At 47.1% G+C, this 18989-nt stretch overlaps 1 protein-coding gene across 2 annotated transcripts in view; it reads left to right on the top strand.

Annotated features, from left to right (window-relative positions):
- The window catches only part of LOC144754345 (ficolin-1-like), a 766398-nt gene that overhangs the window by 664176 nt on the left and 83233 nt on the right, over positions 1-18989 (top strand). For both annotated transcript variants that reach the window (XM_078642033.1, XM_078642034.1), the window contains exon 11: positions 17740-17869. In XM_078642033.1, coding sequence (XP_078498159.1) covers positions 17740-17869 — 130 coding nt within the window. The remainder of the gene's footprint in view (positions 1-17739; positions 17870-18989) is intronic.

Below are 18989 nucleotides of genomic sequence, written 5' to 3'. Positions count from 1 at the left end.
AATGCTTTTTTAAAAATTCACTCACCCCTCCTGCTTCACGATTGTTGTGTGCAGGCACCCCTTTTCCCAGCATAACGAGCGCTGGAAAGGGCGAAATCGGCGTTTTCCACTACCGCCATTCCCCTCGCCCTGACTGGGCCACGCCCACTATGAGGACCCGCCCCCCCCCCTCTTCACATCCTCATAAAGATGTGCCTGTACCGAAAGCGCAGCGGACGAGCGCAGCGGGCGCGATAATTGCGCGCCGAAGGCGCGCTTAAGGCAAGCTCGTCTGCGCTCGTCCGCGATCAGGACGCGACCGGGGCCGGTCTTCATCTCTATCCTACTAGCCTTATCTCCGCCACATACACTCGGATTGAGTTGCTGTCTCTGAAACCCCCCCATTGCGCAACATGCCTTTTTCCCACCCCTGTGGCTCGGCACCAGACCCTTGTTTGCACTGTTTGTAATTTCTCCCTCCCTGTCCCAGACACTACTATCAGGACGGCTCACGCCCTGAATCACCCCTCCTTGCGCGTAGCCCCATCCTCCTTGATCCTCAGAGCTGCATTGATCAACTGCAGATCACTGAGTAAGCACGCCATTGACATCTGGCAGTCCCTTCGAGACAACAGCTGGGACCTGCTTTTCCTAACGGAAACTTGGCTGAATGACACCACGAATCCTGCCATCTCCCTTGCTTTGACGGAGGGCTACAACATCATCTGCGCAAACAGATCCAACGGAAAAATAGGAGGTGGTGTTGCACTAATTCACAATTCCAAATGGACTGTTACCCTTCCCCCATTTGAACAAATTGACTGTATCGAAGGCCTACCCTTCAGCGTCCAAACTCCCCTTCCTCCTCTTGCTCCGGAATTCTTATCTATCGTCCCCCACATTTCAACACCTCTCATCTACTGGCTCTGGCGGACTATCTCATCCAGCTCAGCACACGCTACGCCAACTTCACCGCGTTAGGAGACTTCAATCTCCACGTTAATAACGACTCTTGTTCATACAGCAGCAATTTCATCTCTACGCTAGCTACTTGTAACCTAGTCCAATTAATTACCTTACCCACGCATAAAGCAGGACACACTCTAGATCTGACCTGTTCCAATCTGCCCTCTATTCGAACCTCTCCCCCCACTCTGGTCATTTGGTCGAATCACTTCCTTATTCCTTTTGAGATTGACATTCCCTCCCACATCAGACCCGTTATCACCCCCAAATCATCAGGTAGAAACTGGAGTCGCATCACCCCGGTAACGCTCCTGAAACATCTAAAAAAAACCCTATCCCCGCTGTCATCTGACCTGGACTCACAGATTAACACCTTGGACGCGTCGATTAATCAGGCCCTAGATGCATTAGCCCCGCCGAAACCCACTAAAACCTTCAGGGCGGCACCATCTGCACCCTGGTACTCAGACGAGCTCCGGCAGAAAAAGGCCTCTTGCAAATCCCTCGAACGCCTCTGGAGACAAAATTACTCCCTGGATAGTAAAACCACATACAAATTAGCCCTCAAAGAATACCGGAGAATGATCGAGAAGCACAAACGAGACTTTCTGGCCTCCAGAATCAAACTAGCCAGCAATGGCGCCAGGGAAATTTTTTATATAGTGAGATCTTTCACAAACCCCAATGCGCTGACTCGCACCCAGCCCGCCTCCCAGTCGCTCTGCGACAAACTCTCCCAATTCTTTGAGGACAAAATTGAGGCTATCTACTCCTCCTTCTCCACCCCTAACATAGAAGGGCGAAAAGAGGAACTCATCACTCCCTCGCAGCCCTCTCTATTCGAATTTGCCACTATATCAGAAGCTGATTCCATGGCAGAACTCCTCGAGTGCAAATCAGGCTCTCCTAACGACCCCTGGCCAGCCAAGCAATATAAAAATCTTGCACCCGTCCTTAATGTCCACCTCAACCTCATCTGGAACGACTCCCTCAGAACAGGCTGTTTCCCGTCCAAATGGAAACATGCCTCCCTAGTCCCCATCCTCAAAAAACCCAACCTGGATCCAGAGGACCCAAGCAACTACAGACCCATCTCGCTCCTGCCTGCCCCAGCCAAAATCCTGGAAAAACTGGTACATTCTCAACTGTCCAATTACATCGAAACCAATGACCTACTCCACGACTCCCAGCATGGTTTCAGATCAGGCCACAGCACCGAGTCGGCCCTTGTCGAAATGGCTGACACGGTGCGATGGACGCTTGATCGAGGGTCAAGGGCGGTGTTAGTGCTGTTGGACCTTTCAGCAGCATTCGACACCGTCCCTCACAACATCCTGCTGAAAAGGCTGGAGAACATAGGGCTGGGCGGCGCTGTTCTGAAATGGCTCTCTTCCTACCTCTCAGACCGCACTCAGCAGGTCTTCACTCCCCCGTACACTTCCCCTGCCAGACCTCTTAAATGGGGAGTTCCACAGGGCTCCTCCTTGAGCCCGCTCCTATTTAATGTCTATTTCACCCCCCTGGCCGAATTGATTGCCCAGACGGGGATCAAATCCACCTCCTACGCTGACGATATTAAGCTTCTCTTCACCTTCGACTCCCCTTCCGCTTCGGCTTTTGACCCACTGAAATCCTGTCTCAGAGACATCTCGAAGTGGATGAATGCCAACTACCTCCGACTCAATGCTGGGAAAACAGAGATCCTATTTTTTAATTCACCATCCCCTCTAGACTCCAATATGTGGTGGCCGGAAGACCTGAGCCTAGCTCCCACCCCCAAATACTCGATAAGAAATCTTGGAGTTCGTTGGGACAACCAACTTAGCTTTAACAAGCAGGTCCAAACAGTAGCAGCCTCCTGCTTTGCAAAAATCAGGACCATTAAACGTCTCATCAACTACCTGCCGGCCGACTGCCGTAAGACTGTGATCCAGGCATTGATAATATCCCATCTTGACTATGCCAACGCCCTCTACCTTGGTATCACAGCGGGCCTCTGCCATAAACTGCAGACGGTACAGAACGCCGCCGCTCGGCTGGTGGAGAATATTCCCGCTAGGCACCATATCTCCCCCCACCTCCGCAAATTGCACTGGTTGCCCATAGCTAAAAGATGTGTGTTTAGGGCCATGACACTGGCCTTCAGAGCATCAAAAGGCAGTGGATCGGCACACCTAAAAAACGTTCTGCGTCCTTATGCCAACTCCAGGACTTTACGATCTAACACTCTTCATTTCCTGGAAACTCCCCGTTTTAAACGTTCTCGTGCAGGTGGAAGAACCTTTGAGGTCTGCACCTCTCAATGCTGGAACAAGCTCCCTTTAGCCTTACGACCTTGCCAGACAGAATCTGCTTTCCGTAAATCCTTGAAAACACTTTTTTTCCTCTTAAATCTGGATTTCGGACCCCGTGGCCTCTACTTTCAGAGTTCTCAGCGCCGGGACGCCCCGTTGGGGCCGCTGCGCGCTTTATAAAATTCTCAAAATAAAATAAAATAAATTCTTATGCCTTTATAAGGATATTATTTATTATAAGCATATAAGGGCATAAATCAGGAATATCGAATTAGGGTCCTTGATAGAAATACAACAACACTAGCAACAGATGATAATCCAAAATGCATGCGAGTGAATTAAAAGGTTCCCTCAGACGTGATGAACGCAGTCAAGGGTCCAGAGTCTTTATGCAGCCTAATCTAGTGGTAAGAACTTTTGAGACTGAGTTTTTAAACATCAACACCATCTCATTGATGTTGGGAAGAGGATAGGTGACAGCTATCACATTACAATCAATTAAGAGACCTTAAGTCTACACAAAACCTGAGACACCATCTGCTCTCTTAGTGATCACTACTGGTCAAATCCACCTAGTCTCCTCCACCGGTTCTATAATACCACAATCTAACATTTCCTGTATTCGCTTTTTGACCTTATCACGTGCTACTACTGGGAATTTCCTGACTTTGTGCTGCACGGGAATGCTCACTCACTCAACTAGATTTTATGAGCATATCCTTTCAATTCTCCCCACATGTCTTTAAAAATGTGTTCCCCACACTTTAAGATATTGTCAATGGGTTCATCATCCACAACCATGATTTGTGAAGGAGCCCTAGGATTGATAATGATGTGTAGATCACATTGGTGTTTCCAACCCAAAATTGGTGAACCGCGATCTGCCATATACACTTTTCCTTGAATTCTCCTATCTTTCAATTTAATATTGGACTCCATATATCCTAAAATATCAATCGATTCACCTTGGTAACCACCATGGGAAATATTTTTTAGGAGATAACGTTCTGTCATGCCACTCATCATTAAACACATTCCGAGGTATGGTGATGTACATTGACCCTAAATACACCATCAGTTGTACATTGTGCCCATCTATTTCAAACATGGCCTTAGGTCGATTCTTTGTTGTTAACCCAACAACATTTCGCTTCACTAGAGTGACTTAAACTTCCAAATCTGGTGCACATTCTATTGCTTTGTTTTGTCTGGTTACAACTCTGAGTACTATTTTCCAGTAAGCTTTCTGAGGTATCACAGCTAAAACAGATGTGCCTTCAGACAGCATTGTTGGTCCTACTTCTGATGTTCCTTGATTTCCAGCAATGTTGCTTTTCTTTTACATTTATTTCATGTAAAAAGTAGATTGCTCCACCAACATAGCAATGTCAATAGAATCCTTTAGAGATGGGTTTTTTGCCGCCCACAGTATCTCCCATATTTTCTTGCTAAAACATTGGACTATTAATTGGTCTCTCATTCATCAATCTGTCATGGTACCAAATTTGCACTTGGGTGAAAGTTTTCTAAGACTAGACAGAAACTCATCAATGGACTCCTCTTTGGTTTGATGTTGCATGTAGAATTTCAACCTGGTCATGACCAAGTTTTGCTCTTCCTCAAATTTAACTTCTAACCGTTGTTTGGCTTCTTCATATTTAATGCGTGTCCATTGACATCTGTAGCTTGTGGTAGATATATAAAAATATGATGCCCTTCTTTACCCAAAGTACTAAACAGCAAAGCTTTTTTGCGTGCTGCAGAAAATTCAAAGCCATCGACAGCTACCAAGTAATTTTCAAACATGGGAAACCAATCCTCCGAAGGAATAGGAGGCTCACGCTGCTGTGTTAAGAGACATGGTGGTGTTATAACTGCTAACTGAGAAGTTGCCATACTGGTGAATCAGTGTATGCTGTAATGAGATCTCACTTGTGAACCTGTAGTACAATAAAACAGAATTTGTAATACATGATAATAAATCATCAGGTTACGTTTTTATACTTATTTATGTGTGTGTCACTGTCTAATCGTCATCACGGTGCACACTTTCCAATGTAGAGGTGCGCATGTCACGTGAATGTGTGTGTTTTTTATGTCTAATCTCCCAATAACGTGCCCAAAGGTGTGCGTGTCACCGTAGAAAAATACGTTGTAGAATTAGGAATGATCTCTCACCTTGCAGTAAGAGGCAGGTTGTGGTACAATGCTGCAGATTATATTGTAGATACATGAAATGGTGTGCGCATCACCGTTACAATGAGCGCAACAATTGTGAAACAAGAAATATGGGTGCTATTTTGTGCCCTTCACTGTGCATTACACTGAATGTCTAGAGCACTGACAATACTCATACATAATTAAAGTGCCACGTAGTATGGTGTTGCATGGGATACGGTAAAAGAATTCCTTCAAAGATGGACGAGTATGCGCCTTGAGCGTGTGATGTCAAACACGAACAAGATAATGCTTGGGCATGTTGCTGACTCAAAATAATAAAAAAAGTACTTGTTGCATCTTTTTTTTCGATTAAAGGGTGTATTGTCAACACCTGAGCACTCCGGTTTTGCTTATGTGGTTGCGCTGTTGTGTTCTTTGTGGGGAAGCTATGGGCACTAGACTACTCACTCTTCACGTTACTGTTTATGTCATTCAGTCCACCCCAGGAACTCGCCTGGCCAGCTTGTCACCATACATTTTCATAAATAAACGAGAAGACTTTTCCTTAAGGTAAGAATTCATTCAGGTGTATTTGAGAAACCGACAGTCATGACCACATCTCAAGCTGGCCAGGTCAACTGTCACCACTTTCAATCATTGCATAACAAAGTAAGACCCCCCAGAGCACATGAGATTCTAATGCTAGCATAAAGAACAAAAATATGTAAGAACCATTTATAAAAGTTTACTTTTACCAACAACCAACTTGCAAGTAGTTCAGCTGGCTAAGAAGATGAAACAACTGACTCGAAGGTACTAGTGTAGTTCTTTAGAGGTGGGGTAACTCAGCAGTGTTTCTTCTGCACTGTTTCCTATGATATCAATTATCACATGTACACAAATCAAAGTTTTAGAAAAAGTTACTTTTAGAAAGTTACCTTTTCCCTGCCCAAAGTCTATTGATGCTAATTTACATTAGCCTCCAGCTTCAGCCTTCGGAGTGCTCAAGCTCTGATGAGGTATGAAAACTACTCACAGGGTGTGGAGGTGCGTTGTTGTGAGCTTGGATGACCAGTGGGATGGGCCCAGGAACATGATTAAAACCACAGAGGCCTACTCTGTCGCAGGCTGAACGTTCTCTTAGTAAACCTGGTCATGACCAAGTTTTCCTCTTTCTCAAACCTAACTTCTAACCGTTGTTTGGCTTCTTCATATTCAATGCGTATGGGTTGTTGGCTGCTTCTTTTCGCAAAGCTGTTTTGTGTGCTGCAGAAAAATCAAGGCCGTCAGGAGCTGCCAAGTAATTTTCAAACATGGGCAACCAATCCTACCAAGAATAGGAGGCTCGCCTTGCCATGGTCCTTCTTTGCTACCTCTGACAGGCAGACCTATTGGTTTGGGGTGTGGCAGAAGTCACCTCCATCCACAGGCTAGTGCCAGAGAGAAATGTGGCATCCTCAGTACCCTGCTTACAACATTTTCTGAACCTGTAGAGCAACAGAAGAGGTCTGTATCTGCTGCCTGTGATCTGAGAAGAGACATGAAGAATGGAAAGGGGCGACCATTCGGTCCCCCCGAACGTATGGTGGAGTACCACGATCCCCCCGGGAAGCCATCTTGGGCGGGAGGCGAGTCTCGGCTGGTATGCCCGAAGCGGCGTAGCCGGGGCGCGCCTTTTTCCGCCCTGGAGTGGGTTGTCCTAGACACTGACGCACTCGGCCACGCCCTCGGTGGCGGGCGGGGGCGGGTTGATGCCCGCCCCGAAGACGGATAAAAGAAGCAACAAGCCAAGAAAACATCCTCTCGTTCCTGTGCTCTGAAGCTGCACCTCCCCACTGCACGTGAGCTCAAGACGGAACGAAGAGCCAATTTTGAGCGTTGTAATCTTTCTTTTTGTCTTACAGATATCCGTCTGGGAATGCCTAAGAAAGTCGGACAGCGGGTCAGTACCGATCAGATGCTCCGCATGCTCATGAAGGAGGTAGCCGATTTGAAGAAGCAGATGGCGGCTACGAACGGGGAGGGAGGACCGAAACGGCCTTTGCCGGGAGTAGTCCCCGGTGGGAGAGGCAAGAGGTCCAGAAAGGGGACGCTTGGGGGTGAAACTCCGGTCCCTGACACCCCACTTGAGGAGCCAACCCCGGTGCCGAAGGGGGGGAATCCGATCCCCGTGGTGGTCACCCCCGTGACCAGGGAGGATATGCCTCCCGAGTTAGCGGCACAATTGGCAGCGTGGTTGGGAAAAGAAAACGAGGGCACCACGGCTGACGACGCCCGGGCAGTAATGAGACAACTGCGGGAATCTAGGGAGGCTGGGAAGACACCAGCTTCTGTTACCCCGCCAGTTACGGCGGCGGAAAATGCAACGGGCCCAGTTTCGGCGGCAAATGCAGCTTCTGGTTCAGGTAAGCGGCCATTGCCGATCGCGGGGGAAGGGTCTGTACCTTCACGAAGGGAGAAGGTGGCTCAGCATGTTCCACTGGAAATTAAGGAAAAGATTTGGGCGAATAAGTATGTTAATATTTTTTCTTTGCTTACCGACCATTACGAGATGGAGCATGTTAAGAGCCAAAAGGAGCTCATGCATCCGAGTGTTTGGCGCGCAAAAATGGCCGCCTTTAAGGTTGACGAAAACATTGGTACTTGGGGCAGAGCGTGGGGCATTTTTACCTCCATCATGGGTGAGCGCAGGCCCGAGTTGCTGACCGAGTTGCCTATTTATCAATCGCGTATCATGGAGTACTCCGTAGCGTATGGGGGCAATCAGTGGTTCTGCTATGACAATATTTTTAGAAAAGCTAAGGAACATGACCCAGTTTTGACTTGGGATTGTTACGACTCCGTGTCATGGCAAAAAATGGAGAGTACGGGAATGTTAAAAGTACCATTGTCAGGGAGTAGCGGGGGTGAATCTTCCCGCCAATACTCTGGGACCCCCTTTCGGACGGGTGCAGGTAGCGAGTACCACTCGAAGACGAGTGGCAACGCAGGTAAAAGGGGAATCTGTTGGAATTTTAACAGAGGTAAATGTACGAGGCCCCAGGGGTCGTGCAAGTTCAGACATGAATGTGGGGGGTGTGGGCAGCCATCCCATCCTGAGTCCATGTGCAGAGCCAAAACGGGTGATAACGGTGGTAAGGGAAGCGCCAAACAGGTCTGAAATAGTCCGAGGGGCGACTTTACCTACTCCGATTGATACCATGGCAATGATTCCTTGGCTCAGTGAATACCCGGATCATGCTTCCGCTGGGGTGTTGCGGAACGGGTTTTCATATGGTTTCCGCATCCCAGTGGGGGATTTTCAGGGTGTACCTAACTGTACGAATCAACTATCGGTCCTACAGCATTCGGCTGTGGTACAGGCAAAGATTGGGAAGGAGGTGACTCGAGGTCGTGTCGCCGGTCCATTTGACTTACCACCGGTTGATAATTTTGTTTGTTCCCCTCTAGGGGTGGTCCCCAAGAAGGACCCGGGTGAGTTTCGGCTGATACATAACTTGTCAGCCCCACGGGGTCTTTCTGTGAATGATGCGATAGACCCGGAAGTATGTTCGGTGCGGTACGCATCTTTCGATGAGGCCGTCGCCATGTTGCATCGCCTGGGGCCCGGGGCGCTGATGGCAAAATCAGATATCGAGTCAGCGTTCCGGTTGCTCCCGGTACACCCAGACGATCAGCGTCTCCTTGGTTTTAGGTTTCAGGGTCGCTATTACATGGACAGATGTATGCCAATGGGATGTTCTATATCTTGTGCCTATTTTGAAATGTTCAGTTGTTTTTTGCAATGGGTCTTCACAAAGAAGACGGGTTTTCAACATGTAATGCATTATCTCGATGATTTTTTGTTCTTGGGGGCAACCGGGGATCCAGAATGCGGACAGGCTTTAAATGAATTTTGTGTCTTGATGAACCAATTTGGTGTGCCATTGGCGCCAGGTAAGACCGTGGGTCCCTCGACTTCCCTCGAGTTTCTGGGGATCGAGCTCGACTCGGTAGAGGGTTGTTTTCGACTACCAAGAGATAAGGTTTGGAAATTCAGGGCATCCCTTGAAACATGTATCAGTGAGACTAAAGTAAAACTACATCAATTACAACAAGTGGTGGGCCAGTTGAATTTTGCCCTGAGAGTAATGCCGATGGCCCGCCCCTTTTCCCGCTCGATTGCACAAGCCATGGTCGGCCTGAAGGAGGGCCATCACCGCACGAGGCTCTCGGCAGAGGTTCGCCAGGACATGCGCATTTGGTTGGCATTTCTTGCGGATTTCAATGGTCGAATTGTCTGGATAAAACCGGCGGTGTCCTCTGAGGAGCTGGGGCTGTGGACAGATTCGGCGGGGAGTATAGGTTTTGACGCCATATTCGGCACACAATGGACGGCTCAAAAATGGCCGTTATGGTGGCATGAGTGCGGATTGACGAGGAACATTGCTTTTCTCGAACTTTTCCCTATTTTGGTGGCCCTGAAAACTTGGCCTGAGGGGTTCCGGGATCAGTCTGTGGTGTTTTGGTCTGACAACATGACCGTGGTAGAGTGTATCAATAGTCAGGCAGCACGTTGCAAATGGATGCTGAGACTGCTTAAAGAAATTGTGTTATTGTGCATGCAGTTGAATGTGCTCTTTAGGGCAAGACATGTCCCGGGGGTATTGAACCAAGCGGCTGATGCGCTTTCTCGTTTCCATATGCAGGCCTTCTGGGGTTTTCTGCCCGCAGCGGACCCGGTGGCAGCACCCTTTCCCGAAGCTCTCTGGTCTCTCGGTGCCCCGAACTACAAAACCTCGTGGGAGAGAGTTTAGCGCCCAGGACAAGGAAGGCATACGAAGGGGCGTTCCGTTCCTATTGGTCCTTTTTGGGTTCTGCTAGGGGGGAGCTTTGGGGCCAGGAGGAGCTTGTCGTTAAATTTTTGCTGTCTTTACATCAGGCAGGCAAATCAGTAGCTACGGCCCAGAGGCATCGGGCCGCCATTTCCTTTATGGCTAGGGCTCATGGGATCCAGGACCCGACAGCGTCTTTCGTAGTCCAGAAAGCGCTACGGGGGTGGCAACGCCTGGAGGGTCGCAAAGCAGATGAGAGGCGCCCGATAGGTCTGGATAGGTTGGCCCTGTTATTTTCCGTACTCCCGGCAACGTGTTCATCACAGTATGAGACAGTGTTATTCCGAGCCGCTTTTGCGCTAGCATTCCATGGGGCTATGCGGGTAAGCGAACTAGTGGCGAGGAACAAGCGGGATACGATGGGGGGATTGTGCCAAGAGCACGTTCAGGTCAAGGGGGAGACAATGACTGTCTCGTTTGTCAGGTCCAAAACCGATCAGGGTGCGTTTGGGGACTGCATAATCATACAGAGGATTCCCGGGTCCCCCATGTGCCCTGTGGTTTGCGTAGAGGAATATTTAGCGCAGAGAGTGGCATCATGGGGGGGGGACCTTTTTGAGACACGCTGACACCACCCCACTGACAAGGTTTCAGTTCCAGCGGGTGCTTGCGATGTCGATTTCGGCCGCGGGCTTGAACCCCGGCGAGTTTGGGACCCATTCTTTTCGAATAGGGGCTGCTACAGAGGCCACAGCCAGGGGTCTGAGTGTAGAAGAAGTAAAACGTGTAGGGCGTTGGTCTTCGAACTGTTATAAAAGGTATGTGCGGTTGCACATGTTATGAAACTGTAATGATGTACTCACGCTTCCTGTTTTGTTTGGTTTTCAGTTGCGCAAGCCTACGAGGCGGGGCGGACTGTGCAGTCGACCCGACACATGGGGACCAGCGGTCAGACATCACCGGCTGGGAAAAAGGAGGTGTGGGTCGTGGGCCACTCATACGTGAGGCGTGCCGCGGACGTATTCAAAGCAGGTGACATGATTCACGTGGCTGGGGAATACGGGTACAGTGTGTCCTTCCACGGAAAGGGTGGGCTCTGTATTGACCAGTTTCAGACCTTTTTCGAGGATTTGTTAGGGCGGACAAGGTCACCGCCGTCTATAATCATAGTTCATCTTGGGGGCAACGATTTGGTGGCCACTGGTAGACGACTTCTTCTTGAGGCAATGCTTTCCACAGTAAGTTGGTTGGCAAGGAGAGTTCCAGGGTGCACAATTGCATGGTCCCACATGATCCCATGAAAAGTGTGGCGGGGGGCTATTTCTGTTTCTGCTCTGAATCATTCAGTAAGGAAAATAAATAACAAAGTGAGTAGATTGTTTCGTTCAAGTACTCTGCATTCTGTCTCGCATGGTTGTATCAGAGGGGACAGTATGTATTTGGGGGACGGTGTTCATTTGTCCCGGGTGGGGAATGAGTTACTCATAGGAGACCTCATAGCTTGGTTAAAAAGTTTATAACATGACCTTTAGGCAGGAGTTGTTGTGGGGGGTCCGGATAGCCGGTCAACTATCCGGCCTGTGGCGGTAAGGTCATAATCGGTGAGCAGTAATTGGAAGATCCCTATGGGGGGGCGTCACCCATTACGGATGGGAGCGCTCGGGGGAGGTGGCCATTGGCCCCTCAACGGGGAGGCGGTCCCGTCTAAGGATAGGCCGCCGGAAGGAAAGGAAAGGTGGTCAAGGCCCCTTCCTGGATAGGAGGGGCTACGGGCCCTCGTGGGGAATTTCCCGGGGCCAGGACATCTGCGACGGCAGATGGGTAAGTTGTGTGGGGTTCGGGAGGGGGTTTACGCTACCTCTTAGACACCTCACACGAGTCCTCGGACGACCGTTAAATGGCGTCGAGTTCATTGGGGCCCCCGTCAAGTCCAAGGGAAATTGGTAGATGCACTTGAGGTACGCCTCTGTGCGGTTGGTCCTCTCACAAGTGAGGGTTGTATTTCTGGTTTAGGGATCTGACACCGGTTACGACCTTGCCGTTGGCCCTTAACGTTAGGATGTACAATTTCAAGTCAAATGTTTTGTAGGATGTTGGATCGGCTAGGAGAATCTTTGTATTAGAGATCTGTTAAGGTTAGCCAAACATCGTAATGTGGAAATGAAATTGTACATAATATGAAACTGTTATTTTAATGTTTTGATTTTGTTTCATATTTTAATAAATACGGCCGGGAGGGTCACTCCCTCCCGCCTTCCAAAAGTTCAGAACCGTTTCGGTTTCCCATCCTTGGGGATTGTGTCGAGAGGGGGTGGCGGGTATCTCAGCCATATGGAAAGGCGCGACCATTCGGTCCCCCCGAACGTATGGTGGAGTACCACGATCCCCCCGGGAAGCCATCTTGGGCGGGAGGCGAGTCTCGGCTGGTATGCCCGAAGCGGCGTAGCCGGGGCGCGCCTTTTTCCGCCCTGGAGTGGGTTGTCCTAGACACTGACGCACTCGGCCACGCCCTCGGTGGCGGGCGGGGGCGGGTTGACGCCCGCCCCGAAGACGGATAAAAGAAGCAACAAGCCAAGAAAACATCCTCTCGTTCCTGTGCTCTGAAGCTGCACCTCCCCACTGCACGTGAGCTCAAGACGGAACGAAGAGCCAATTTTGACCCACCCACCAGCCCCTGAGGACAGCTAGTTTTTTTTTAAATAAAGTTTTGATGTGGTAACTCTATTTTCTTACAGGTTGTGACGATTGTCGTGATAATTTTTTGAGTATGCAATAAAGAGGGTCACTTTCAGTATGTTGTGCAAATAAAGGATTTTGCAGTGGTGTTGATCAGTAATCATGCCTTTAATAGGCTATAATTGTTTCGTGATTTAGTAATTTAGGTAAATTTGTCGTATTTATTGTCGGGCGGTAAGGTCATGATCGGTGAGCAGTAATTGGAAGATCCCTATGGGGGGGCGTCACCCATTACGGATTGGAGCGCTCGGGGGAGGTGGCCATTGGCCCCTCAACGGGGAGGCGGTCCCGTCTAAGGATAGGCCGCCGGAAGGAAAGGAAATGTGGTCAAGGCCCCTTCCTGGATAGGAGGGGCTACGGGCCCTCCTGGGGAATTTCCCGGGGCCAGGACATCTGCGACGGCAGATGGGTAAGGTGTGTGGGGTTCGGGAGGGGGTTTACGCTACCTCTTAGACACTTCACACGAGTCCTCGGACGACCGTTAAATGGCGTCGAGTTCATTGGGGCCCCTGTCAAGTCCAAGGGAAATTGGTAGATGCACTTGAGGTACGCCTCTGTGCGGTTGGTCCTCTCACAAGTGAGGGTTGTATTTCTGGTTTAGGGATCTGACACCGGTTACGACCTTGCCGTTGGCCCTTAACGTTAGGATGTACAATTTCAAGTCAAATGTTTTGTAGGATGTTGGATCGGCTAGGAGAATCTTTGTATTAGAGATCTGTTAAGGTTAGCCAAACATCGTAATGTGGAAATGAAATTGTACATAATATGAAACTGTTATTTTAATGTTTTGATTTTGTTTCATATTTTAATAAATACGGCCGGGAGGGTCACTCCCTCCCGCCTTCCAAAAGTTCAGAACCGTTTCGGTTTCCCATCCTTGGGGATTGTGTCGAGAGGGGGTGGCGGGTATCTCAGCCATACTGGACTTGCTCTCTCTTGTATCAAGGACAAATAAGTGACTCCAATGTTCATCTGGCTGACCTCCCATTCAAGATACAAAGACACATCAAGCTTCAAGGAGTCTCTTTCTTGCAACTGTGCAGCTGACCAGTTCCAACTGGACCAGCCTGATCATGCTGTCCAGTTGGACTCTGCAGGAGTGAGTCATGCCCCCCAAGTGCTGTCCCAAGGTCTTTGTTCCCTGGGCTGTGTAAGATGTATTAGCTCCTGAAAACCTATGATTGAGAAACATTTTAACTCTAAAGATCTCCGGAGGATTGGGACAAACCTGCCGTAATCATCCAATGAAGGTGCGCTGCAGTTGGGCTGAAGATTAAGGTTTCTTCGGCGTTTCTGCAGCAGCAAATAATCTTCAGCTGGACCTTGAAGGGACAGTGTCTGACCTCTGGGTGCCCACTTTGGCTACAGCCTACAGTCTTGTCCATTGGAGGAATCCGAGCTCCAAATAGTGATTTAGGGCCTTAGTACTAGTTTGGAGGTTAAACCGCAAGAATGCCGTGGTTGCCAGGAAACTGCAGTACCACAGACCTTCTGACCACCGCATTCTGAGTTTACCATGGTGCTCACAGTGTGGGTGTGGAAATCTTGCAGGGGTGGTGATTACTTTTCCATATGCATCAATGCCTGAGTGAGCATTTTGACTGCATATGTGTTGGATGCACACATATGCATAATACATGTAGAAAAATACCACCTACCCAATGCTGGAGTATGGCCCATGTGTGGACAGTCAAGGCAAAGTGTATATGGAACAAAAAGGACACACCAGTACATCGCCACAAACAGGGTCGTAATCATTGGGGTGAAGATGCTGCTGTGGAGGGAGGTCCTTAATAAAGGGATCCACATCGAATTCTGACTGAAATCATAGGAAAGGGGTGAGTACGCACCCCAAATCCTTAATTTCTGTTTACTTGAAGATGGTGGTCTCACCACTGCAGTCAGCTCATGGAAATGCCAACTTGTAATACGGACGGCTATGAAACTCCCTTGTACCACCCTATGGCAGCTGATTTTCCCCGATCAGTCTGGCGGGATGCTGGCAGTGTCGGCGGTTCAGGTGCGGTCTTTCCAAATGCAATCCGCACATCTCATAATACGGCGGTTGGACCACTGAGCTCGCAGCATTCGGATCCCGACTGCTGGTATGGCGGTTCACGGATCGTCAAACTCGTGTTAAGGCCCTAAGTGCAAATGTAGAAATCTTCACTGGGTGAAGGTGCCCAAAATATCCAGCAGGTGAGCGACCTTCTGTTGGTGCAGAATTAAAATTTCTCCCACACAGAGGTTTCAGGCTAAAATTCAGCAGCTTCACAGGGACTTTGTCCAACAGCTATCTGACCTCATGGAGCCTTCCTCGCCTACAGCGTACTGCCTTGCCCTCTGAAGATTTTGAACTGCCGTATTAGAGACTAAGTCCAAAGGTAAAACTTTTGACCAGGTTGAGTCAGGATTCTGTATCAGCCTGGCACTCTATTACAGTTGGCCCTTATTCAGTCGTGACCAGTTGACCGTGGTTGGTGCTTAACACTTTTTGGTGTTATTTTTAAATGTAACATTTAAAAATAAGCAAATCGAGTTCCCCTTACTAAATTTCTGATATTTTGGTGTAATTTCATTTATTATATTTTACTCATTAGGTGTGGGATTTTTCTTGTTTTTACATCATTACTGGTTTGATTTTGCCTACTTTACACATTGTGTCTATGTTAAGCCTGTCTACTTTGTGCCACATCTAAGAGGGGGCTGGGTTCAGGTTTATTTAGTGACTTTAGTGGTTCACCTTAACAAAGATTGTTATTATTGCTTGAAGAGTGTGCTCTCCCTCCTCAACCGATAACCCAATTTCTTACACCTATTGATTCCAATCCATTTCATGTACTTAGACCAGGCTTTTGGTAAGCATCTTCCTCATGATAAGATGGCTTTGTTGTCTGTCTCACTCCTGAATAAATCACTTTCCTCTCTACTCTTATGTTCGGCCTGGCCATGAACATTTAGGTTTCACTGTGTAGATGAATTATCATTCCAATGCTAATATCAGACCTTGCGGTGCAGTATATGGACAGATAATTTTCTGTCCCACTATCACTCTCTGCTCTCCTCTTTCCAGCATGCCCTGTTCCTTTATTCTGTCCCCATTCTCCCTACTTTCACACATTTTTGCCGCATGCGACTGCCACACTATTGAAAGACTTATGTCTAAAATGATTTATTTTATGTTAGAAAATCTATGTTGCAGAATATGCAAGTTATGCAAATGGTCTAAAATAGATGTGCTTCAACTGCTATGCATTTTTCCTGGTTTGATCTAGCTCAGGAATAGGCTGTTTATGCCACTGTACTACTACTTAGGAGACAGAACACTAAAATAAAGTGTTTGCAATGCCCGCTACCCGAGCCTTGCAATTCTGTAGGAAACATGGTAGGTGCTGGAAGTATGCAATGCAGCTTCTGGCTGAATGTTTGTCCGACTATGAAATCACTTCAGTCACATAAAGTGAATGGTATTCAATGGTATGTTTTATTTTAATAAGAATTAACTGACTGCAGGTCCTTGTAATGCATTATTTTATGAATTGCAGACTTTCTTAAAGTATGAAATATTTTGACTGCTATTAACTTATTTTATCTTCTGTGCACAGCTTTTGTCTTGTCAAGATAGTTTTTAAGGTATTGTGATTATGGTGTTATTCCTAATAGAAGTATTTGACTTGACTCTTCTCTTCACTTTTGCATCATCCGTACGATCCAACAGACTTTGAAAATTGTTTTAGATCAATTTCGAGGATCATGAGTGCAAAACATAAACCCATGTAGGAAAAACACAGTCCAGTGGAGCAAACCTCCCACCATGCACTGTCAGTGGGAGCAAAGACATGATATGGAGCACGGTCAGATGAATGATTAATAATGTTGTGCAACAAGACTACTTTGACATCCCCAAACCACTGCCTTAATTCTCCCAGAACAATAGCATCATTAGATGCCAGAATTATGTATGATGATAATTCCTTGACCTGGGAAGAAATTTGAACATTGTAATCAGAGGGTCATTACACAACAAGAAAGTAAAGAATAAACGTGGGAGAAATGTTCTACTGAACATTACAATGCAGAGCTAGCATTGATCTGTATCTCACTGATGGAGTAAGGTGTGATTCATTCGAGAGCCCAAGCCTGATGCTTAGCATCCTCGGCCATTAGGAGATGAAGCCAAGGGAGCTACTTGTAAGCAGGCAAAGTGCCATCAAACAGACACTTATTTTGGGGGATGTTGGACAGCAGAGAACCTGAGGAGAGGTCGTCTGTCATAGAAGGAAAATGGAAAGATAAACCCGCTGACAAAGTTGTCATGCATCACGACCATCTGCTCCCAGGCAGACCCAGCCACATTATCATTAAATCAACAGAAAGGTAGAGTGGAGAAGCAACAGTGGACATCAGACAAACAAGCAGAGTGCCGCCTTTTAGAGTCATCAACAGCTTGGAAATTCTCAGAAAGCAACGAAGACAGTAAAAAGGAAGAAAATAACTAACTGGCAAAGAAAATAATTAATGATATAAAATAACTAGTATTAAAGTGGAATTCCCAGTAATCTAACAACAGGATAATGAAAAATGCCATGACACACAAAAACAAGCATGTGCCTCAAATGTAGCCACCTCCCAATTATGAAGGAGCCTAAAAAAGCAGAGCAACTATTTAAATGCTTTTAAAAGCCTCTTAAAATAAGATCATACAAGAAAAATGAAGGGGTGTACAGCAGGGAAAACACTGGCTATGGAATAATCCCTTATTATCTATTCTTCTCCATATTTTTCTTCAGGTGTTCCAAAGACGCTGGGATGGCTCTGTAGATTTCTTTCGTGACTGGAAAACATATAAGAGAGGCTTTGGCAACCAACTGACTGAGTTCTGGTTGGGGAATGACAATCTTCACAATCTAACAGCAAACGGTAACATCATAATCTCTTCTATTGTGTTTTACTCAAACTTTGCTCAATCCTATTATTAACACCCTATCAAAGTAGATATTATTACCATTGGAATCAGATAAGAAAAGGGGCATTACAGCAGGATAGAAAGCTGGGATACAAGGGAAGGTAATACTTAGCAATAAAAAGAAAGTAGCCCAGAAGGGGAAATAACCTTTACAACGCAGTCATGACATCACACTACATTTACAAAGCAGTCATTACATCGCAACATCCTTTACAACGCATGTCACTACAACGCAGCCGTAACTTTGCATGTCACTACCATGCATGACACTACAACGCATGTCACTACAATGCAGGCATTACATCACATGTCATTACAATGCATACCATTACAACGCATAGTACCCCTACACTATTCAACACTTACCCTACTGCTGCACCACTTGGAGTTGGAATAGTAATTTTTACCCCTACACTATCCAACACTTATCCTACTGTTGCACCCCCTGGAGTTAGAATAGACATTTTTACCCCTATTCAATCCAGCACTTACCTTAAATGCAATGTAATGGTATGCGTGTAAAGGTATAATGCGATGTAATGGAATGCGATGTAAATGTAGTTTTAAAAAATTTGTTGTAATGGCATGCGATGTAAATGTATGCGTTTTAAGGGATGTTGCGGTGTAAACACTCCATTGTAAAGGCATGCATTGTAAATGATGTGTTGTAACATCATACATTCGCTCAAAGTGTATACATCAAGGAATCCAGATAGAAAAGATGAGCATTGATCATACCAGCTACAGGACCAAATAGTGAAGGTACAGTCAGTGAGAGTCATCAGCAGATCTACTACGAGATGGGAGAAACGAGAAGGTCCTGAATAAAAAACCAAAAGGCTTGTAATTAAAAAGCTAGCTTTATGACATGTCACTTGATTTTGGGAATATAACCAAGACAAATAGTGTATTCATTGACTGATTGATTGATTTTTGATTGCATATTCGATTCGATTGTAATTTTATATTGCACTCGAACGCCCTTTGGTGGAATGGCGCTGCCGTGCAAGTTGGTGAAGACCAATGACTGGATCTACCACTGATAAAAAAAAGCCAAGTCTTTAGGATTTCCTG

The sequence above is a fragment of the Lissotriton helveticus genome, chromosome 5_1, assembly GCF_964261635.1.
Source record: "Lissotriton helveticus chromosome 5_1, aLisHel1.1, whole genome shotgun sequence".
NCBI lineage: Eukaryota > Metazoa > Chordata > Amphibia > Caudata > Salamandridae > Lissotriton > Lissotriton helveticus.
This window is presented reverse-complemented; position numbering and strand designations above follow the sequence as displayed.